At 50.8% G+C, this 21,562-nt stretch overlaps 8 protein-coding genes across 8 annotated transcripts; 3 read left to right on the top strand and 5 right to left on the bottom strand.

Moving 5' to 3' along the window:
• Positions 1–959: 959 nt before the first annotated feature.
• Positions 960–3,580, bottom strand: CORC01_11541 (fungal specific transcription factor domain-containing protein; the record flags this gene model as incomplete). The annotated part of the gene is made up of 4 exons (XM_022623164.1): positions 960–1,674; positions 1,779–2,108; positions 2,184–2,316; positions 2,377–3,580. 4 exons carry the CDS (start codon positions 3,578–3,580, stop codon positions 960–962), a joined length of 2,382 nt encoding a protein of 793 aa, XP_022470295.1.
• A 2,840-nt stretch (positions 3,581–6,420) lies between these two features.
• Positions 6,421–8,199, bottom strand: CORC01_11540 (dihydroxyacetone kinase; the record flags this gene model as incomplete). The annotated part of the gene is made up of 1 exon (XM_022623163.1): positions 6,421–8,199. One exon carries the CDS (start codon positions 8,197–8,199, stop codon positions 6,421–6,423), a length of 1,779 nt encoding a protein of 592 aa, XP_022470294.1.
• Positions 8,200–8,646: 447 nt separating this feature from the next.
• On the top strand, positions 8,647–9,179 carry CORC01_11539 (ribose 5-phosphate isomerase; the record flags this gene model as incomplete). The annotated part of the gene is made up of 2 exons (XM_022623162.1): positions 8,647–8,694; positions 8,748–9,179. The coding sequence occupies 2 exons, from the start codon at positions 8,647–8,649 to the stop codon at positions 9,177–9,179; spliced, it is 480 nt and encodes a 159-aa protein (XP_022470293.1).
• A 1,042-nt stretch (positions 9,180–10,221) lies between these two features.
• On the top strand, positions 10,222–10,998 carry CORC01_11538 (triosephosphate isomerase; the record flags this gene model as incomplete). The annotated part of the gene is made up of 1 exon (XM_022623161.1): positions 10,222–10,998. The coding sequence occupies one exon, from the start codon at positions 10,222–10,224 to the stop codon at positions 10,996–10,998; it is 777 nt and encodes a 258-aa protein (XP_022470292.1).
• Positions 10,999–11,207: 209 nt separating this feature from the next.
• Positions 11,208–11,542, bottom strand: CORC01_11537 (uncharacterized protein; the record flags this gene model as incomplete). The annotated part of the gene is made up of 2 exons (XM_022623160.1): positions 11,208–11,438; positions 11,504–11,542. 2 exons carry the CDS (start codon positions 11,540–11,542, stop codon positions 11,208–11,210), a joined length of 270 nt encoding a protein of 89 aa, XP_022470291.1.
• A 1,012-nt stretch (positions 11,543–12,554) lies between these two features.
• CORC01_11536 (N-acetyltransferase) lies at positions 12,555–13,504 on the top strand (the record flags this gene model as incomplete). Its single annotated transcript, XM_022623159.1, has 2 exons — positions 12,555–12,883; positions 12,937–13,504. The coding sequence occupies 2 exons, from the start codon at positions 12,555–12,557 to the stop codon at positions 13,502–13,504; spliced, it is 897 nt and encodes a 298-aa protein (XP_022470290.1).
• A 1,642-nt stretch (positions 13,505–15,146) lies between these two features.
• Positions 15,147–16,571, bottom strand: CORC01_11535 (uncharacterized protein; the record flags this gene model as incomplete). Its single annotated transcript, XM_022623158.1, has 3 exons — positions 15,147–15,522; positions 15,602–16,333; positions 16,417–16,571. 3 exons carry the CDS (start codon positions 16,569–16,571, stop codon positions 15,147–15,149), a joined length of 1,263 nt encoding a protein of 420 aa, XP_022470289.1.
• A 605-nt stretch (positions 16,572–17,176) lies between these two features.
• On the bottom strand, positions 17,177–17,631 carry CORC01_11534 (uncharacterized protein; the record flags this gene model as incomplete). The annotated part of the gene is made up of 2 exons (XM_022623157.1): positions 17,177–17,529; positions 17,616–17,631. 2 exons carry the CDS (start codon positions 17,629–17,631, stop codon positions 17,177–17,179), a joined length of 369 nt encoding a protein of 122 aa, XP_022470288.1.
• Positions 17,632–21,562: the final 3,931 nt, after the last annotated feature.

The following is a 21,562-nucleotide window of genomic DNA, read 5'->3' as shown; positions in this document are numbered from 1 at the left end:
CTTCATTCAAGTTTGGTTGATAAGCTTTTTCGTCAGCGTGGTAGGCAAATGTCCCAATCTTGCTTAGATCCTTCGGACTGCGAGCAGCGAACGCCGTGTTGTTCCAGTAAATCTTCTCAAAAATGATGGTTAGTATCTTATTTCTGTCGGTTCACGGCTATCGATACTGGTGTGGCTCATACGCGTTTGTTCTTATGAGTGATTTCATGAATGAAGAATCTTGGGGATGCCGCCTGTCTGTATAATTTTTGAGCTCTGAAATAAGATTTAAATCCTACAAAATGTCACGCCAAGTCGGAGGTAGACGTAGCGCATCGCGCTTTGGAAGTTATAAGAGTATCTGATGGTGCTTGATGCACAAGACCGAAAAGCTGAATGTCCATGAGAAGGAGGTTATATGGATTAACTAGCCAAATTATCGTCTCAACTCTGAATGAGAGGAAGACTTGGACGCAGGCACCAGAGTATGGGTGAGAACAAGTTGGCACTAGTATTATGGGCAGCGCCACTAAGGAAGCTCGGCAGCTCCCACCTCCCTGGCCGGGAGTCAGTTCTATTGGAGGTGCTTTCTTCTGCCTGACCTCATATGGTTCACTGTCTCACCAACCTGATTGGTGAGTTGTTGAAAATTTCAGTCAAGTTCCTTCTGTAGGATTGTATGACTTTAGCCAAGTCTGAGGAGTCAGGAGTTGAACTCCGCGTAGGCATGCAACTTCCTTTCCGAACGATAGGGGCGCACCGCGTTCGTCATTTATTCTTGACTTCCATAATCTCTATGCGAATTTCCAGCAAAGAAGACGGCCTTGGAAAGTAAATTACAATTGATGATCATCAATATCGACAATTAAAAAGTGTAAAGTCGCAATTCACTCATTACAAACTTGGATAGTAGCCATACTCGGTTGAAGACTCCGATTTGGTTGTACATGGCGAATCTAACAATTCCCTATCTTTCATTTTTAATTATACAGCCAAGGACAGCCGTTGCCATCCATATTTTCAAATTCTGCCCCATTGTGAAGCCATTCCGGCCCAAGAAAAATACAATCATTACCGTTTTGGTCTAGCGACAGCTGTTCATTGAAGCCGATATCAGCCGGCATATCAAACACAGACTTCGTGACAGGCTGCTGGCCCTTTTTCATATCCATAAACTCCCCAATTTCCTCCAGCGGAGAAAAATCAATATCCATAAACCCAGACACCCCTGGTGGAACCGCACAGCCAGGGCCGATGTGATTCTCAACCTCCTGTGCCGCCCTGCTCGTCTCAGCAGCTCTCTTCTCGGCCTCCTTCGCCAACCTCCATTTCTCAATCAGGCCATCCAGCTCGAATCCAGCCTTCTGTGCCACGGGATACGACTTTCCGAGCTCGGACAGGGCTTCAGTAGAGCTCTGGAGGAGGACGTCGTGGTTTCCTGATTGCCCTGCGCGGAGATTGAGGAGATGGATGCTGCCTGCGATGAAGATGAAATGGACGACGGACGGGGGCAGCTGTCTCATGTTGAAAGACCGCCTGTATGTAGTCGCGAGTTTTGTGATGTTTGCTGCCGCTGTGGCGCATGCGTGTGCAGAGTTTGGAGTTGATGGGCTCATGCTGTCGATGTCGAGAGATGTTGAAGAGAATCGGAGGAACGGGCGGTGGAGTAGAATGAGGGCGAAATAGAAGTTCATTCTGCGGAAACCATCAGCTGTCTATCTTGTTGGGTCCTGCTCATTGACTCGACAAGACAAAGTAAAAAGGCGGCGTGACATTATCATGTTGGGAATTCAGCTTACTGCAAGATGAAGACATGGGGCTGTGCCAGGATGTTTGAGTCACTGGACCATATCAGAGTCTTTGGTAAATCATGGTGCCACTGCCACAACGCCCTGTGAATTTGAGAGGCTTTCAACCTCAGCTCACTTGTCGTAAGATGACGCTTTTGGCGATGAATGCTGATTAATATCTTTGAACATAACACTGAGAGCGTCGAAGTGTGATGTAAAAGGGAGGAGGTGGGATCAGAGTCTTGTTTGTCGATGCCCTCGATTTGCCGTTCAGGCATAGAAACGGTGACGTCCCACTCCATGAAGGAGTTGGGACGGCCGCAGTAAGCGCTGAAAAGACTGTTTTAATCTCGATGATTAGTCTTCGCTGTCGCGATGATCGCAAGATAAATCATTTCTCTTAGATATGCTTACTTGTCTTCAATATGGCAACCCCAAAAGACTCTCCGCCTAAGTTCGGCCATCTCCGAGCTCATTTGGCCAGATGCCACGGCTTTAGAACAGTCCAGGTGTAGCCCCAGCTTGGTCGCCATTCTAAACGCGATGCCTGCAGCAGAAAGCAGCATGTCAGCAACTAGACGTCGTCGCAGATGAAAAGGGCTCTTACCGCTATACATCCAACCAAGAGAGTTATCCTCCATGGCCCCATATCGAGAACCAAGAATCAACGCCGCCTGGACAGTCGCGATGGTAGGATGGTCCATCTCTAGATCAAACATTGTGCGCGCTCGCTTCGCAAAAGTCTCTCCAGCAACACCACCCGCAAAAGTAGAGTAGCGCACGACCCCTTTGTCGAGGCTAATCATCGACGCCACGGCCATAATCGCATACAGAAGACATGGAGTGTAGTAGTTTCGATCACCCTTGTCTCCCTCGCTCTCGTCCCAGATTTCTCTATGACGAAGAAACAATGCACGATCAACGACGAGAAGATGGGATGACTGCCATTTCCAGAAAAGGTCTAGCAGATGGGACACGATGGGCTCTGGTTCGGGGAAACACTCGAGGGCGCCGCGGGCTCGTCTACTTGAGTCATCTTCAAAAGATGGACCTTCACTGCGCGGGCTTCTCGAGCGGGTCTGGTTCTCTGAGTATGGGAACAGGGTCGAGGAGCCTAGGAATTGGTCAAAGTCATGCATGCTATCGGGAGTCCCAACCTCTTCCATGACGGGAGGAAAGCCCTCGTTGACACAGTCGAGTTCTGGCCTGCTTGGACCCGAGAAGGAGATGGATCGAAGGGCATTATGTGTGATGTCGTCGGTCTTTGGTCTGTTCTGCCCTGAGAAGGAGACTGATCGATGTGATTGTGAGGTGGGAAGAGGCTCCTGCTGCAAAATTCCAGCCCAATTGGACTCTCCTCCCTCCGGTGGTGAGATCGATATCGTCGTCAGACGATTCCCTGGACTTGAAGAGTTGGCAGGGCTCGGAAAAGCGCGTGTCGTCTCATCCTGATAGTCTTTGGCAGTCCGCCGTGTCTGTTCCATTAGACAATCCGAGTCATCGTCCGTCTTGTGCCGCGTAGGAGGCTCCGAGTTCTTGCTGGCCACCTCGGACCGGGAAACATTCTTGACAAGTTCCTCTAGCGCCTGCATCCGCCGCTGTAATGCCTTGGTTTCGTTCGGTTGGCGTTGGCTGCGCTTGTCCTCACCGTACCGGACCTCGCACTTTTCGTTCTTGTTCCGACATGACGTGCAGGATCGGTCCAGTCGGTCCCCCGAGCTCAGAATCTGAGAGATGTCGCACCGTCTCTTGTCTTTTTTGCAACGCACGCATGCAAAACTTGCGCGGCTCGCATGTCGGTCCCGGATCATAATTGGAGTCTTTATAAGCTGTCAAACTGTGGATGCTTTTTTCCTTCTCCAGTCAGCGTGTGTGAGTGAGTAGAGAAGATCGAAAGATTTGGATCTCGTGAGGAGGGCGGTCACGATGAGCATCAAAAGTGCGTAAGGAGGGGAATGGGCCCAGAAAAAAAAAATGCAACACACGACAGCTAACTTTGTTTTGTTGGTCACGATCTGCTATTCTAGGATCAGAAGCTGCGAGCATAAAGGGCCCCGGCATTACCCATCTCGGATTAGGACCCTTCGTCCCAGCACAAATCGCAACACACCCCTCTAGGTAAGGATGATGGTAAGCGTGACTATATCCCCTTGTCATTGGAGAAGATCAGCCAATTGTCGTCAACCAACAGCATTGGCACTGCAATGAGGTACGTGGAAGGCGAGAGTTGTCTCTCGGCAGCTACCATTGCGGCACGAACACCGGGCACCAGACGCCGGCCAGTCCGCACCGGTTAATCGTAAGTGAAGGAGGGGTGGGCGAACAGCAGAGCTTGACGAGACTCCCAGGGGTTCGACTTGTAAGACATCGTTGTGGAGTGTTTGGCTCTTTCAGTTCCCGTCTTGTCAGTTTGTCAGCCCTGCTTGATATGTACGCTTGGACTTATCCAGGCTCCGATCTCGGCGTGATCGCGGTGCAAATTCCATGATCGAGGGGAACGAATCTGCGATGTGTGTATCAGTCTGTCCGAACTCCCGGTGTCAGCATTAAACTGTCCGTTTGCAACCTCACAGTGAGCAGAACGTCGTCAGGTCCAGTCAGAGGAGCCTCACGTCCCCAAAAGAACCTTGCCCCCGCGAACCCCCAGACTCCGCAAGTTGGACCCCCTTGAATTCAAAAAGGATTGTCCCGGCCAACCCGCCACTCAGGTCAAGTCTGTGCCCCTGGCCTCGGATTGCCCAAAGAAGTAACCCGGCGCATGCGATTTCCCCGGGACCCTCAAGCGCCCCCATAGTTCCGGGTCTAGTCTCATCCAACAACAAAACATCCACGACGTTGAGGTTGGTAAGTCCCAGTTTTCCTCTCAATTTCCAAAAGCCTGGACCTCAGGAGATCAGAACCGCATGACCACGTCAAGGAACAAGCCAAGAGCGACCCGAGAATTTCGAACAGCCCCAAGATAGCCGGCCGCTGGAACACTATGCGGGGCCTTGCCCCGCAAGAGTGTTCATGTGCACAGCTTTCCTTCCCGGGATTAGGAAGACGGACGGTGGGAGTGTGTCATAAGTAATACGAAGGCTGCGGAAATGTGGCAATCATCCGCGTTCCCACGGGCTTCCCCCCCTTCCGGAAGAATGCCCCGGATGTGAGCCGCAGCCAATGCGAACGGTGCGGAGACGTGGCAAACCTTTTCCGCAATCCTGGGGAAAGGGGTCTTTCTGGCTGTATGAGTGTTGCATCGTTTTGAGAAACTCGAGCCGCTCGCCCTTCTGGTTGTGTGGGAACCCCCGGCTCCCATGAGCCTGCCCTGGGGAAATTGGTGTATCCTTGGGGGCGGAGCCTCCGCGCAACCGAGCTTCCGAAGTCATCGGTCCAAGATTGACGAGAACAGTGCCATCGTGAAGTGCTCGTTAGGCAGTTGGGGCAATGATTTGGCAGGCATGCATGTGATTTCAGCCGAGTTCAACATGCTTTGGGGTCTCTGTGTTGTCCACGTTCCAAGAGCTGAAGAAACCACGCAGAGTACTTGCTTTCAACTCATAGGAGATGTGTTATTCAGAAGTCATGGCCTCGTTGCTGACACATTTGTCTAGTCAAAGGGCACATGTACTTCTGCCAAGGAGACTAGGAGATGAGGTAGACCGCCTGCTTGAGACAACGTCAAGTCACTCCAGTGTGCAGAGCCTGGCCGTTGAGGGAGGGAGGCCTAATGGACTGATCATAGGCTCACTGGACTGCTCCCAACCGTATCAGATTCCCCGTCCTCGACCTGCTCCAGCTTGCCTCGACCCTTGCCGCCTCCTTTAGCAGACCCGATCTGCCACAAGGACCTGACAGCTTGACAGCTCGACGGCATACATATGCTGCTCCCCTGTCTATCCCAGTAGTTCGGGCGACGATCAGGAACGTCCATGCTTCTGGTCCCGACAGCCTGGGTGGTTGCCGGCATATGGAAGAGCTTAGCTTCTGGGCAGGGCCTTGATCTACCATGTGTCAAGTGCTGGTATCTCGCTCAAACCCCTGGCATCTTCGAACCATTGACGAATCAAGCGTCGAGATGGAATAGTTTACTCTGAATACTGGTGGCCTAGGAAGTGCTGATGTGGCTCGTTTGATGCTAAGGGCTCGAAGCTGCAGCTAGCTAACGAAAGAGCCAGTTTGAGCAGGACAACTTGCTGCTTTGGCCTTGACTTCAAAGCATTCTGTCTGGCCGTTTTGCCGTTGTATTAACATGTGCTTGGTTGCGGGATGCTTCACATTCGCTATTCTCAGGATGAACCACATCTTGAAATTGGAGATATGATGAACCAGAAATCCCATATCTGTGCTACTAAATTTGACGACCATGGAGAGTCTTACAGTGGCCCTCAAATGAAGAAGATCACTGTTTGTATATCAAACCTTCTAGTGCAATGCCGCGGTGAATTTGGAGTTTCTCACGATTTCAGCGAGGCAACTCACATGAAGGTCTCTGGTGTGCGGAAGGAGATTGCGCCAACACTGACACAACTGATGAAGTATCTCAAGTATGCTTTTCCGGGTTCCCGTAGCCTTGGAAATTATTACTTCAAGATCGAACTGTCATAGTGTATTGAAATCCAACGCTAAATTATGTGGGAAAAATATAATAAAAACACGAGACCAAGACACCTCAAGCCATGCCAGATTGTAAGCCCTTGATGGCGACCATCGCACCCCAAGCACCAGGGTCAGGGTGGAATGACGTATCCTTCCCAGAAGCCGCAACATACGTCGCGCGACCAAGCTTCGCCTTGGTCTTCCTCGTGTACTCGGCCCCCTCGACCGCCGCCTGAACAGCTCCCTCGAACCCCTTGTTGCGAATCGCCTCGACAAAAGGAATCAGCACATCAAGGATCGTCCGGTCTCCAATCTTGGCAGGCGTGTAGTGGCTCAGATGCTCCAAAGCAGACGTGAGCGCCAGAGTCCATAGAGGCAGAATTCCCTGCGACTTTGCCAGGGACGCGTTCTTTTCCACCGAGTTGCTGAGCGAGACGAAGAAGATGCCAAGGATGCCACCGAGCGTGCCGCCCATCTTGCTCTCGACAATGTCCTCCAGCTCGTGGAGAACCGAGACGATGGAGCCCTCGGCCGCGATGCCTTTGTTATCAAGAGCATCGAGTAGATGCGACGCGCCCGTCTTGAGGGTCTCGCCGCAGTCGCCGTCGCCCATCACCATGTCCCACTTTGTCAAGTCGGGTTCGGCGTCGATAACCGCCAGGCAAGCCATGTTCAGCATGGACTTGAGCGTCGCCGGGTCCATCTTGACGTCGCGGTTCGCCTCGATCTTCTTCGGCTCCTCGGGAGGTGACTGCACGAACTGGAGCTTCCGGTCTCGGCGGACGGCTTGCGCGCCGGCCATTGACTCCCAGTGCGTATTAGTCTTGAGGTCGGCGAATTGGAAGATTTGCTCTGCGGAGAAGCTGCATTTCTTTGATGCCGCTGTGATGTTCATCAGCGATACTGAGAATGCGGGTGCGTTAAGGGAGGTCTCCAGAGGGCCTGAGTACACCCTCGCTGGCCTGATGTTCCATTTTGTGTCAAGCTGCTCGAGGAGCTCGTCGACCAAAGCGCCCATTTCCAGGTAGGAAATTCCTCCAAAGTTGCTCACGAGAAGAATCGTCTCGTCGTCGTTGTTGAACTTGACATACGCTCGGTCAGGGTCCTCCTGGTCCAAGCAGTACCGCAGCAGCTGGTCAATCAAGCCCTGCGCAGATGGAGCCGGCGACACTTTGCTGTACCCAGGCTCGTTGTGAGGTCCCGTTCCAACCTCCACCTCGTTTTCTCCAAGGCGGGCGTGTTCTGTGCGCCCTGGAACGTGGCAGTGATCCATGGTGGCGGCGATGGACACAATCTCGGATTCAACAGAAACCCCGAGCTTGTGAATATCGTCGAGGGTGCCGGCCTTGACACCGGCCGCTCCGCTGATGACCTTGAGAACACCAATCTGTCCTGCAAGACCTCTGCGTCCGACCAAGCTGCCACCCGCCTTTCCAACCGACACATCGTCACCGCAGATGATCATGCGGCAGTTGTGCCCCCGACTCCGTGCCTTCTCAGCTGCGAGGCCAAAGTGGAGGCAGTCGCCGGTGTAGTTTGTGATGACGAGAATGGTGCCGACCTCTGAGGGCACGCGCTCAATGGCAGACTGGATTTGTTTTGCAGAGGGACTTGCAAAGATGTCTCCGGACACGGAGGCTGCCAGCATGTTGTTGCCGACATAACCTGCCCATGCGGGCTCGTGGCCGGAGCCACCGCCAGAGATGATGCTGATCTTGGACTTGTCGTATGTTGAATCAAAGACCACCCGGTTTGACTGGTCCAGACCAAGGGAGGGATTGTATGAGATGAACCCTCTGAGGGACTTGTCGACGAGTCCCTCCGAGGAGGTGAAAATGTGGCGGTCGGACATGATTTGATGGTGTGTCAACAGAGCTCTTGAAAGCGATTTCCAAAAGCGAACTTAATATGCTTCGGATGGCAGAGATTATGTTGAATCTGATTTTTTGTTCGGTCCTATTCATCTTGATGCAGAACAGGCGATGTCATATGCGGTGCAGTCGGTTGTTGCTGTGCGATTTTCCGTAGACCCGGTAAATCGGCCGCAAATGCGTCTCGACCCCGGATTTCCGCAGCGGAAGATCGGCTATGGGGGGGTGAGCCGTCCGCGTCAAATCACACCCACACTGATGCACATGACGCTGTTCACGCTTTATAAGTATCGCAGGATGTGTTATTTGGCATCAGGTATTTCGTCACGTTCAGCTCCTTACACGCGACAATCACGAAGAAAAATAGCCTCCATCTCCAGAACCGACAGAGACACATCTTCATCCCGCACCAAACAAGAACACACAAGATGGGCAGCAACCCCGTTTCAAAATACCGCATTGTGGTCGGATGCGACGTGAGCCGCCCAAAGTTCCGTATTTCAAAGAGCTTAAGCTGACATACGGACAGGAGGCCGGCATCAAGTACAAGGACACAATCAAAGCAGACTTTGAAAAAGACGCCCGCGTCGAGTTCGTCGAGGATGTCGGAAGCCATGACGGCGCAGACAAGACGGCATACCCTCACAGAGCGGCGGCCGCCGCTCAAATGGTAGCCGACGGCAAGGCCGACCGCGCGTTGCTCATCTGCGGCACGGGACTCGGCATGGCCATCGCCGCCAACAAGATCAAGGGCATCCGCGCCGTGACGGCGCACGACAGCTTTAGTGTCGAGCGCTCGATCCTGAGCAATGATGCGCAGGTGTTGTGTATGGGCGAGAGGGTTATCGGGCTGGAGCTTGCGAGGCGGCTCGCGAAGGACTGGCTTGGGTACACGTTTGATCCCACGAGCAATAGTGCGGAAAAGGTTCATGTGATTAAGAGCCTGGAGGCCACTGCATGAAGTAAATAGCCATTCACGTCTCCTTTCAATAACGATTAATAAAAGCGTCCATTACTTTGTTCAAATTCCTCATAGTGTATGCATCGCAGAATCGCATGGACTCAATGAGTTCTCATCCGAGCATCAGATTCAATTATTCTGTACACTGACTCTCATCTCGCATGATGAATGGCGCCGAAGTCAAGCATTCAGATTGCGGCTCACCCGGTCTTAACGGCAATTCAGTAAAGAAGGACCGCGTATCTTGCCGAACAGTGACCAAGATTACACACTGAGCTAGGTGGACTCACCTGGTGGCTGATCCAGGCCTTGGGTCGAAGCGGCGGGTTGGGACCCCAGTCCAGCCTTGGTCAAGGACAGAGGTATTTAAGACTGGCATCACCACCCATCTTCATTCATTTTTCTCTTTCGTTTCTTCTTGTTCCCTTCAGTCACATAATGAGTAACCTATTCTGAAGACCATGGCGTCAAATTAAGACGCTCTGCGAGCAACAGCAAGTCAACAGCCACAGATTGGCTGGTTCAAGTGCAAGTATCCTCTCCTTGATTCTGGTCTCCAAAGTTTTTCATCTTCTCTCACTTCCATATTTCGTTCTCGCATTCCAACGCATTTCTAATTCCAATCCCTTCTGCATCCACATGGAGTTCATCACTCCTACTTCTCCACGTCTTGATCTTGGTGGGGCAAGATTCGAATGAGCATGATTTCCCAGTGGAAGTCTAGCCGCAGATGGATATGTCCTCGACGAAAAGAAATACTATCTCTCAAAAACGGAGTCGAATAGAAAAAGGACAAACACCAAGATCCGATGCCATCGGACAACCGGGAAGTTTGACGACGCGGTGAGAAAGATTGCCGCAAAGACGGGTGGATTGACCGGGCGCCAGCCTCTCCAAGCGGGTACGGGCCCGATTTTCCGCACCATATGAAGTGCGTGGCCCGGACGGACCGTTCTTCACATGCAACTCAACCCGTCCTGCAACGCACGTCGACAAACCGCCAACCGGAACGTACACCCTAGAGCAGTGTCGCAACTTCAAGATGACGACATCACCGAGCCGGAGGCTCATCGGCCTTTCGACCAAGATGTACTTCCCGCTCCAGCGCACGCTAGACTTCATCGCCACAGTTCAGACACAGCTAGCAGCTCTGCCTCCTAAATCTCTAGAGAACGTCGACATCTTCATTATCCCCGACTTCATCTCCATCCACCCTGTCAGCGAAGCGCTCAAATCTTCAGCTGTACCTATCCGGCTGGGCGCGCAAGACTGCCACTGGGACGACTTTGGAGCCTTCACTGGCGAGGTCAGTCCAGCCGTCCTGCGCGAAACCGGAGTCTCCATCGTCGAGGTCGGGCACGCGGAGAGAAGAAGACTCTTTGTCGAGACCGACGAGATTGTGGCCAAAAAGGCCGCAGCAGCGAGCAGGAACGGCATGGCGCCCCTGATCTGCATCGGCGAGAAGACGAAGGGGGACTTGAGCGTCGCGCTGGGCGAGTGTCAAGTCCAGATTGACCAGTCCCTGGCGGACGTGCCCGAGTCTGCCGAAGTCATCATCGCGTATGAGCCGGTCTGGGCCATTGGTGCAAGCGAGCCGGCCAGTGAGGGTCATGTCATCGAGGTGGTCAAGGGAATCAGGGCTTTTGAGAGCGTCAAGAGGAGAACGGGAACGACGAGAGTCATTTATGGCGGCAGTGCTGGACCGGGTTTGTTTGAGAAGCTGGGCGAGGCTGTGGACGGCCTCTTTCTTGGGAGGTTCGGGCACGATGTGCCGAGATTCCTCACCACTGTATCAGAAGTGGCTTCTTTCAAGGCTTAGACTATCCTAAAAGCTGATGATTGCGGTGACCATTGCAGTCTTTCACCTTGGTGATTATGAGGCGCGGGGACAATATCACTCAGACCAATGCTTTCGGTCTCCTGAATCGATACCAATAACCGCATTGGAGAGAAGTTTTATCGCGCCTCGCATGCATCCTCATGCTAAATCAAGTTTATTTTTTCGCGAAGCCTACGTGTAGCTACCACTTACAATTCCGCAGCTTCCCTTCGCGGTTCTGAACCTCCAAGCGCCCCTAAAAGCCCTTCATCCCTCGATGGCCAAACATTGCCGACATTGGGCATAGCCCGAAGCGTGTCGAGATTGTGGTTTCCAGTCTCTATGACTACCCCAGAGAAAATGGCGTGGTCGAATCGCTTCACAACCTTGGTCCTCTCGTCCGCGGTCAACTTGCTGATGAGAGCTTCTCTATCTTCATCCTATGGCGTAAACATCAGCGCATGGCAGCCGGGACAGTCGAACTGCCTGTTTCGTGAGCACGCACCTTGCTGCTGCCAAACTCAACGATGAATTTTTCACCCATGGCAAATGCAATTAGGCAAATGGAGATTGCAAGGATATGCTGTCGCATTGATTGGAAGAGTGTGTTGTTGATGTGAAGTTGAGGTGCCCAGCGGCGTGCAGAAGCGCCCGCGATGACGTGTTGATGGGTGTAACAACCACCTTCCTAAAATGGAGTCCCATTAACTCGCGCTGTCTGTATTTCTGGCAGCGAGCTGCTTCAATCCTCAATCCTCGACTTATTTGTCAAAGTCAACCCTGTTTAGTGTCAACTACCGCGATTATTAGTATCGTTCTCCTGGCACAACGGATCAATGATAATCTTATAATGATGTTCCAACTTCAAGCCGTCGATTGCAACATGTGACCCACCCCATACCCATATTTCGCGATACTGAAAAGCCCACAGTTCGAGTCTGCTAGACATCAATACTTCGACAACTGTGAGAACATCTCAAAGACCAATTGACCTCATTATCCTCTTCCCATAGTATTGGACTACGCGAGTTGATGTGACGCAGGGCAAAGGACTTGCATGGTCAGCTTAGCTCTGCGCAATAGGTGGAACTCTCCTCTACAGGGGTTGTCCAAGTCCGACGAATGTAAGTCATCTTCAATAACTCAGGAAAAGAACTCGATTATGTCTACTTGGAACAAAATGTGGAATTTATCCCAAGGCTCATTGGCGCCGTCTGCTCATTAACCACTGTCTCTAGACCACGTGCACGTATGAGGCGGCCCCCAAAGAACGTTTTAGCCGACGGTCCTAGTCCTACTATTCTTGGCCGACATCGCAAGCCTTCGGGATGCCCCACGCCAGAACTAGAAACTATTACTCATACCGAAAGAGGTCCTCAACCCAGAACTTCACCAAGACTGTCCAAACCTGCAGTTGCACGAGCCCGGTATAGGAGTTCGAACGTAGATTGGATTGGTAATCAACTCGATATATGTATACTTGAAGTTCTCAAAGAAGTTCTTGCAATTTGCATTCAGCAAACCCTCCAAATCCCCGGTCACACTAGGCGTTCACGATGTCGTACAGCCAGGAGCAGCTTGATCGGTATCTCCGACACATCAACTACCCCCGAGAGGATCATGCATCAGATCGGTTGCAGCTTCTGAAGGATCTCCAGGCCCATCAGCTTGCCCGAGTTCCCTTTGAGAGCTTGGCTCTGCACTACTCAAAGCACCGCCTCATTTCCATCGATCTGGAGGACCTCTTTGACAAGATTGTAGTGCAGGGCAAAGGCGGTTATTGCATGGAGCTCAATGCCATATTCGGCGCCGTCCTCAAAGGTCTTGGGTTCAGTCTCTTTAGCGTCGGCGCCAAGGTCAAGGGGGAAGAGAGATTCGGCGGATGGTAAACCTTGTGAGAGCTCCTACTACCACCAACCCGTCGCTGACACAGGACAGGTCCCACATGCTCAACCTCGTCACCATCGACGGTCAGCGCTACGCAGTCGACGTCGGTTTCGGCAAGGGAGCAACCATGATTCCCGTACCCCTGAATAAGGAGACCGGCCACGAGTTTACCACCATCGCTCCCCTGCGAGGTAAACTCGTCTACGAAAAGCTAGACCAGAACACGGATTCTAGTCAGCGCATGTGGGTGTACTCCTCGACCGACAGCGCCGACGGCCCCTTTCGTCAGCGCAACTGCTTCACGGAACAGGAATTCTTCCCCGAGGATTTCGAAATCATGAACTGGGCCGTCATGACGAAGCCGACGAGCTACTTTGTCAAGACGGTCCTGTGCATGCGGACGATTCTGAATACTGAGACAAAGGAAGCCGAGGGGACGATTGTGTTGCACAAGGATGAGGTCAAGCGCAAGATTGGCGACAGAGTCGAACTTCTGGAGACGGTACACAATGAGGCGGAACGCGTGCGGGCTATTGAGAAGTACTTTTACATCTCACTTACGGCCGCCGAGCAGAAGGCTATCAAGGGAATGCCTCAGGAGTTGCTGGAAAAGCAATGAGACAGAGACAGAAGTAACACCCTCGGCTACCTCAGGACGTTACCGCTTGTTCAGGTTGATCGTGCAGCCTACAGTCACATCTACAGGTGCTTTGAATACCCAGCGTTAGAGGATCTGGTTCTAGACATTGAAGAAGAAACTTTTGCTTAAACTCTTGTCTTGCTGGATTGTTGTGGGATCTTTTGGGGCTCCCCAAGTCTGCTCAACAAATATGCCAGCAGCCCCCTGCCAACTCCAGTCTGTTTCACCTGCTGGCAAATCGAGATTAAAAGCATTTGTGTGGAATATCTGCCTTGCTGAAGTTTACCATTGAAAAAGTGCTGAAACTTGGAGTTCCGGCTCATGATTTCGACAGGCTTCGCCAATGAACGTGCAGATATCTTTGCCCGATTCCGTTCTCACATTTGTTTTAAATGAGAACAACCAGTCTGAAGTCAACGAGATGCTATTCCGGGCGATCTTGATGGTGCTACATGCTGAAACTCTGAGTCGCAGGCAACAAGTGCCACGCTCACTCTCGAAGCTCTCAACGGGTGATTTTCTCAGCAACCCCCTTGACCGGATTGACAGCATGCGCTTCGATATCAGACAGGGCTTTCAATATGAAAGCCGCCTGCTTCAAATTGTATCGCTTCTGGAACTATCTGCTTCCTACATGAGCACGATTGTTTCCTCAACCAAAGCACGGTCACCAGATGTTTGATTTCACAACATGTATTAGACAATTGTCACCAAGTGAATCTTGATTCAGTATGCCTTTCCTTGTATCTTTGAGCAAACTGGAATTGCGACACAAGATACCTTAAAGTACTAAGGAATCAGTATTGGGCTGGTCTTCATCGCTCAAACTCTTGCTATGCTCCTCATCAATCGTGCAGACCGCCGCTGGTCACTAACTGGCGGCAACATCATCAACTCGACGACATTCATTAGTACCGCTGTTCTGTTCGCCATTTTTCTTCCCGGATAGTCCACGAATCTCAATGAACAGCGGGGCTTCATCATATTCACCTGTTCTGGCTTTTATTAAAAAACTTTAGGTTTTCTTCAACTTGTGGTCTGTGCTGCTATTATAGATTGTTTTCACAGAAGTCTTTGATACATGAACTTGAGCGAAGGGGAGTCGGTATCGCGAGCAAGGTATCATTTGCTTTTAACACCGGGCACGATTGTAAGTCAAGGCACTAGTAGAAAGCTGGCAACACTCCTTACTAGTATTGCACAGGATCAAGTCACGCCCGAAGACAAGAAATCTGCGGGGCACTGATTCTGCTTCTTTTTCATTGTATGCAACATCACCAATACTCTGTCCTTCTGGATGTTCTTCCAGAGACCGCTCGACAACCCCTCGAGGAGATTAAGGCGCTGTTCAGCAGCAAGAGTGGTTCATTGCCCCAGAGACTAGTAGGATACACACTGGTCATGATCTTAAGAAACCAATCAACAAGAAGAAGCAACAGCTGACAACTGACGTGCTTACTGAGACCGTACGCATAGAAAGGGAGTGATTTGACATCGCAGAACTGAAGATTATATGTATTAATGCTCCTTTCCGAAGTTTGTAGTTGTCTGAGTTGCGTTTGAAAGCACCAATCTTGCTTCTCTCATGCCATCGAACTCGGATTTCCCCTTGCTCTTGTCATTAATACCTCCCTCGGAGTTCCCTCGCATGTCTCCGTCGGTACCACCCGTTGGCTACGCCATCTTCCTCGCCAGCCATTAGATACTTCGTATTCCGCTTACCTTGGGCCCGCAGCTCCGCGTCCCAGTAGTCCGGAGTGTCAGTGATGACCCACTGAAACCTCTGTTTGTTTATGATCCATTCCATGTCACTACGGTAGTCGTGCCCATCAAGTGATTTTTTCCCGACGATCGAATCGAGGAGCACTGGTGCCTTGTTCTCCTGGAAGACGTAAACGGAGTTGTTGACGCGCGTATCTTCGGGAAGGCTATAGTTGGCCGTGTCGAAGCGCGTAAGTTCAGAGGTGGTGGGGTCGACGAAATCTCCGGGAGCATAACTATGATAAAGTAGGTTAGCGTCGGTTGCAAACAGCAGTGGAGAGAGGGCAGGGTGAGAGAGCCGACGGTCCGACTTACAAGATCCCAGTTGTTTTGAATGTTTCACTCTCTTCAGCACTATGAAGGACGTAGTCTTGGAGGTTCTGCAACGGTGCGCCAGTCGAATACACCTCAATCTCGGCACTGATTGTGTAGTTGGTCTGAGCCCATTCCTTGAGCGACGCCAGGGTGTCCCACGAAGCTTCGTCTTCGGGGTTGTAGACCGGGATATAAGCAAGCTGGACGCCCGATGCAAAGGCATCCTGAACCCATGGCTCCGCCTCAAACTCCTCTGGTGTCTTCCACCACCGGGCTTGTAGCTTATAGATGCACCATTCGTTCGCGGGTACTCCAGCCCCGTTGGTCAGGTCCTTGAGGGCCCAGTACGCCGGCTCGACAGCGGCCTGCTCCTTAAAGTCCAGCTGCAGCACGACATTGGTGCCCGTCTCATAGATGCTTTGGACCATATCCGGCAGCGTAGGAACGGCCTCGACGTGGACTCTGCCCTGATCGTCTCGTAGATGAAGGTTCTCGATGAACCCTTTGAAGTTATATTCGTGGGTTGACGGGTTGTATCCTTGGCCGGTAAAAGGGTTGTATGCCGGCTGCCCGGTCTGCTCACCAATATCTGTTGTGCGGCCTAGCCCGCTGTCATGGATCATAGGGAGATAACCATCGCGTGACAGGTGGATATCCGTCTCGATGCATTCCAAGCCAGCCTCTGACGCTCGGAAGTAAGCATCACGGGAATTCTCCGTCGTGCCATTCCACCTAATGATTTTTTGTCAACAGGGGATTCCCTTCAAAACAGTAAGCAGCCCTCGAAGAATGGTGATGCTCTCTGGATGTCTTACCTCAAACCTCGGTGCGCGCACAGAATTATGAGGTCATCGTGTGGGTGACGAAAGGCGTCGATAATTTTCCTCACATCATAAGGCTGGCGAGCCGCGTGGACTTGGCATCGCTCAAGGCCGAGGAGGATAACTGAAGCCGTGACAAGTGAAAGCATGTTTTCTTCGAGACGTACGTCGTAGATATGTGTAGCATTCAAGACACTCGGACTATAGTCACGGCCTCACCAACTGTATTTATACCGGTTGTTCCGGCTCAATTGGCTTGCAGGATTTGGCGTCTTGACTGCTAGATCATGTGCGGATTGCGGGAATTACAATGATAAGATATTCACTTTACCCTTGGCTCAACTCAATGGCACGATGTGAGGATGGTCATTCTGATAGGGCAGCCGGATCGCCTTGGATCCTACAGAAAGTCTAATGTGGACCGGCAGACCTCCGACTCCGCAACACGGCAGATCTGGACGCCAAGATCCATGGGACTCGAGTGACATGCATTGCGTCAGCGGTTTGTCCGATTTTTGCTAGCTTGAATGAGTTCAGGTGGTGAGAGCATCAGACGTTATCACGTCATCAAGAAGAACTGATAGGAACACTCCTACCTGCTGTGCTAAAGCGGCATATCCTATCGAAAGAACATTCCTTGAAGATTCGCAATCAATTCTTGTGTTAGAAAGAGTATTTTATGCCTCATAGGTTAGTCATGCTGGACCTCAAATTCCTTCGTTGTCATTGTATCCTGTTTGTCGCGATCATTGAACTACTGGCCTCTCAGGCGCATTTTGAGCACCCTTGCTCCGATTAGCAATCTTCTGGAACGCAATATCTCTAGCGAAATCGGGTCCTTTCCGTGCTTCGGCTGGTAGTCGATGCTAAAAGGACCATAGCCGCAGTCGTCCTTAGCATCGAGCTGGTCCACGGCAATGAATTTTACGGCTTTGCATAGAGCGTCTGCTATGTCCCCCGGCGTCTCAACTTTTGGGTCTAGAGGATTCTTGACGACTACGAAAGCGACTTGGTTCATCTCGTTAGCGTCTTGTTGAATGCTCCCTCCAATTTTCTTGCAGACGGCCTGCTTGTCTCTCTCGGACGCGAGCTGAATGAGGAAGTGACCTGGGAAGAATAGACGCGTATCAGTATTAAACGTTAGTATGCAGAGCAGAGTAAACCACTTTTCAGCATTGATCTTGAACATCGACGGCAGTAGAGAGCCATATGGCACGTTAGCTGAGTGTGTAGAATCACAGTCACCTCCGGAACACGTGTGAAGCCCGATGTTGTCACGCTCCTGAAATGAGGAACGATTAAGGACCCGATTGTTGACATCGTCAAAATCCTGTAGTAGTCCCTCACTCGTCCACGGACTTTTAGGATCATAATTCGTTGCCAGTCCTAGGACGAAAAACATTGAGTCAGCCAGGCCCTATCTTCTCTACGACTGTCATTATTCGAAGCAAAAAGAGATAGCCTCGTCAAACCAATGTATTTGTGAACGATGGCATGTGTGAAGTCTCATCAGATGAAGTTGATTCAGGTGAAATCGTTCATCAACAATTGTAATACGCAGCATCTGGGCATTATATGTATCTTAGATACGCGAATGTGCTCTAAGAAGTGAGCGCATACGCAGAAGGCAGGCCTAGTAGCCTAGGCTAGCTAATTTGGTTAGAAAGCTCCCAGCTGAACAAGAGATTGATTCTACAGAGACTGAAGATTTGATTGATATCAATTTCTCTTTTTTCAAGCTTCTCTTAGACCTGGTCTACAAATTACATGTTGTCAACATCATAAACGTCCATGTCGTTTAGACTGGAGTTGGGGACCACTTCACAACGACATCAGCTGCTTCATAGTCCTCAGGACATGATGTTGTTTCCCCTCTAGATCAGTTCCTCGTCCACGCAGTGGAATAGTAGGAATAAACGTAAGTGGTTCTCCTCTTTCACCGATTCTTTCCCAACAGACCATCGTCAACCTATCTAGGATACATTTAACTACACCAAGTTTTTAATCTAACTCGTAAATCTCTGTTTAAAGTTCCTACATAAATATATCAACAAGTTTATGAATCCATTTATAGAACAGGATTCGTCTTTTCAATCCTCCGTTAGTAGGATCATGACTCACCAGAAGTTGCCAATGAATCAGATGATGTTAGCTTATCATTAAATTGAAATGCGATGGATTGGGAAAGTCAACAAGCCAGCCTACTAGAGAACCTCACTTGCAACCGCGGTTTCATGTGCCGCCTCCTCTTAATAGTGGCACTGTCTAGGTGATACCTAGTATTCCCATGAGATATATATAATCCTTACCAAGATTCATGTTACAAAGGGCCGAGTCATAAGTTTGACGTAGAGACTATCATCACGTTGTTTCCTGAGTCCTCAACTACAATACTTATGCTTGAGATAGAATATCTGTGTTTCCATCGGCTGATATACTTGTATTGTGCAGACTAGTTGTCACCAGCAAGACTGTGCCAGCTACACGTACTTAACGTACCTACCTACGTTATGCATGACATTGAAAGTACTTTCTGCTACCCTCAGCCATTTTCGGAGAAAGAAAAGCCCTCCCTGCCGTATCTTACTTACTCATCCAAAATCTAACAGATATTCAGAAAGCGATATTGAGTAGCCGCGGTAGGTTTTCCCACTGTCCCATCGTGGGAGTGGCCTCGAGGGTACCACCCTCCGAGGTAACCACCCTCCGAGGTCACAGCCGACAATCGCACCAGAATGTACACCTTGGGCTGACTTCGCCGCCGTTGAGAGCTGCTATCCTAAAATTTTGTTTCGCCGTTTTCCCAGTCTGTAACACGTTGAAGCTTTGGGTCAATGAATCTTGCCAGCCTCAAAACCAGTGCAATTATTGAGGAAGAGAGCCAAACCGAGCAGGCAGATTCTGCATTGCATGCAATCATGTATCCTCGCTCCAAAATAAGCTTTGCTTTCCGTATTCACCACCGGCTAGGGATTTACCACCGAATCATCATCATTAATGTTAAAGCTACTCACCCCAAGTGCGACGGTCAGGTAGCAATCACATCTCTCCAAAGAAAACAACATTTGATTCAACAGAATCGCGGTTCGAGATCGCTCCACATTGTACCTGAAGCGCAGCGTCTCATTCGAGAAGGGAACGTCGTGTCAAGTTGCAGGCGGTCTCATCTCGACGTCGCCAAGCCCACGGATTTGTTTGATCACCGCGCGACAGCTCCATGTCACCAACTCCTGCCCCCCCTTCTCCGAACCCTCCCCTGTGTCACGGAAATGTATGCTTATAATAATCTCAAAGCCTCAACCATGCCGCCCATTCCTGTGGAACGCCCTGGCTACGGGGGGAGGCGTGTGGAAGGCCGCCTTGCTTTTCGGGGTTTGAAATTTGGATTTAGAGCAGGTAGCGACAGGACATCCCGGCCGTGGGCGACACAGGTGATACAAGAACCGACCGTTGATCGTTACCAACGGTATGGATCGTCGGCATGCTGTATCGGCATGCTTTCAGGGATAGAATTTTCAGATTCAAAAAATGCTATCGTGGTTGAGGGGCTAAGGTTCGAGTGGCGACAAGTTACAACGACTAACCAAGATCTTGGTTAGAGTTAGTATTCAAGGATCAAGAACCTTAACATTTCCTGGCCGTCAAAGTTTGTTAAAGTTCAACAGACGAGACTAGCACGTTATTACACATTTTACTAATCATGTTGTCAAACCATATCAGTTGAATTAAGCCAACCCAAAGTGCCAGAGACATGTCAGGGCCTTCTTTGCATCAAACTCTGAGATGCATGGCAGCAACCCACAGGCATTGTTATCCACCTGCTCGAGATGCGAGCGCCTCGATTTTCCAAACCAAGTTGCTACCCTGGCAATATGCTCTACTGGGCAAATTGAAAGCAAAGTGGTTTGATAGACTTACATGTCTGACGTCCATGAAAAAGTAGTTTCATCAATTCAAGCATATTTCAAACATGGCAGTCCCTTGGTCATCTCCACTACGCTCAACCTCGGAGCCGACCAGAGACCACTGCGCCTTGCCAAGAGTCTTTTTGAACCGAAGAAAAGACGACAGGATGTTGTCTATTTACAGCACTACCAGAACTCCAGACCAAGGCTACTGTCATGTACTGTGGCTTGGCGCATACGGAGGCCGCGTGCTGTCCGACGGTCCCAAAAGCTCGGATGAATGATGTGCGATCAAGCCGTCCAAAGAGATTAACCACCCGACAGTGAGCAGAGGCTTAAGCTCGAGAGAACCTAGCCAATTGGACCTGCCCATGGCGTCTCCCACGGAACGAACACCTTTTGAGTATCTCGCGAGCCTAACCGCCTTTATCTGAACCTTGAAAGCAAACAGCCGCGACTGCGAGATCGATGACAAGGGCTGCCAAACCGGCCTTGAGGTTAACCTTGCCGGGGACTCCATTCTCGACCTTTTCGTTGATACAAGTTGGACAGGTCAATCTGAAAGTTAGATGGTAACTTTCGGCGAAAGAATACAGATTTGGTTCACGCAACCGCAAGCTAAACTACGCCAAGGTTTCGGGGGACACGTCAAGGATCACCTCACAAACCATCCATAACACCATCTTCGGCACACTCGCACATAGCGTCTCTTTTGATATTCGGCACAAACGCTCTTGTTGAGCATGGGAAACCTGTGCCGAACAACGGTCGTCTCAGGAAGTACCGCCTCGTCTGGTCTTCACACACGCCCCTCCTTACCACTTGTCTCGCGAATGACGCAAAAGGAGGGTAAAATATCCTCGGGACGCTCACCAACACCACCACCACCACCTTAAACCATTTAGCTTTTTTCTGCCCTCCCTAGTCCGAGGGAACGGACTTGCAGGATGTGAAAGAGACGGCCTCGGCGCATCCCACCTGTCCCGAGTCTTGGGACCCATCTCACGATTACGACGCACGCTTTTTTTTTTTTTTTTTTTAAAAAAAAAATCCCATTGACACCGCACGCGAACTGTCTCGTCTAGACATGCCGTCTACTCTTAGCTATCCCAGGTTCCCCCTCCCGTGCGGGAGGTTTAAGCTCCGCGAGTCCATGTCCTTTGGGCAATTTGCGCGGCACTCTAAAATCACCCGCATCGACATGGGATGCCATCCCAGTGGTTGGGTTCGAGCAG

Source organism: Colletotrichum orchidophilum (genome assembly GCF_001831195.1).
Source record: "Colletotrichum orchidophilum strain IMI 309357 chromosome Unknown Scaffold_127.1, whole genome shotgun sequence".
NCBI lineage: Eukaryota > Fungi > Ascomycota > Sordariomycetes > Glomerellales > Glomerellaceae > Colletotrichum > Colletotrichum orchidophilum.
Note: the sequence above shows the minus strand (reverse complement) of the source record. Positions and strands in the feature narration are given on the sequence as shown.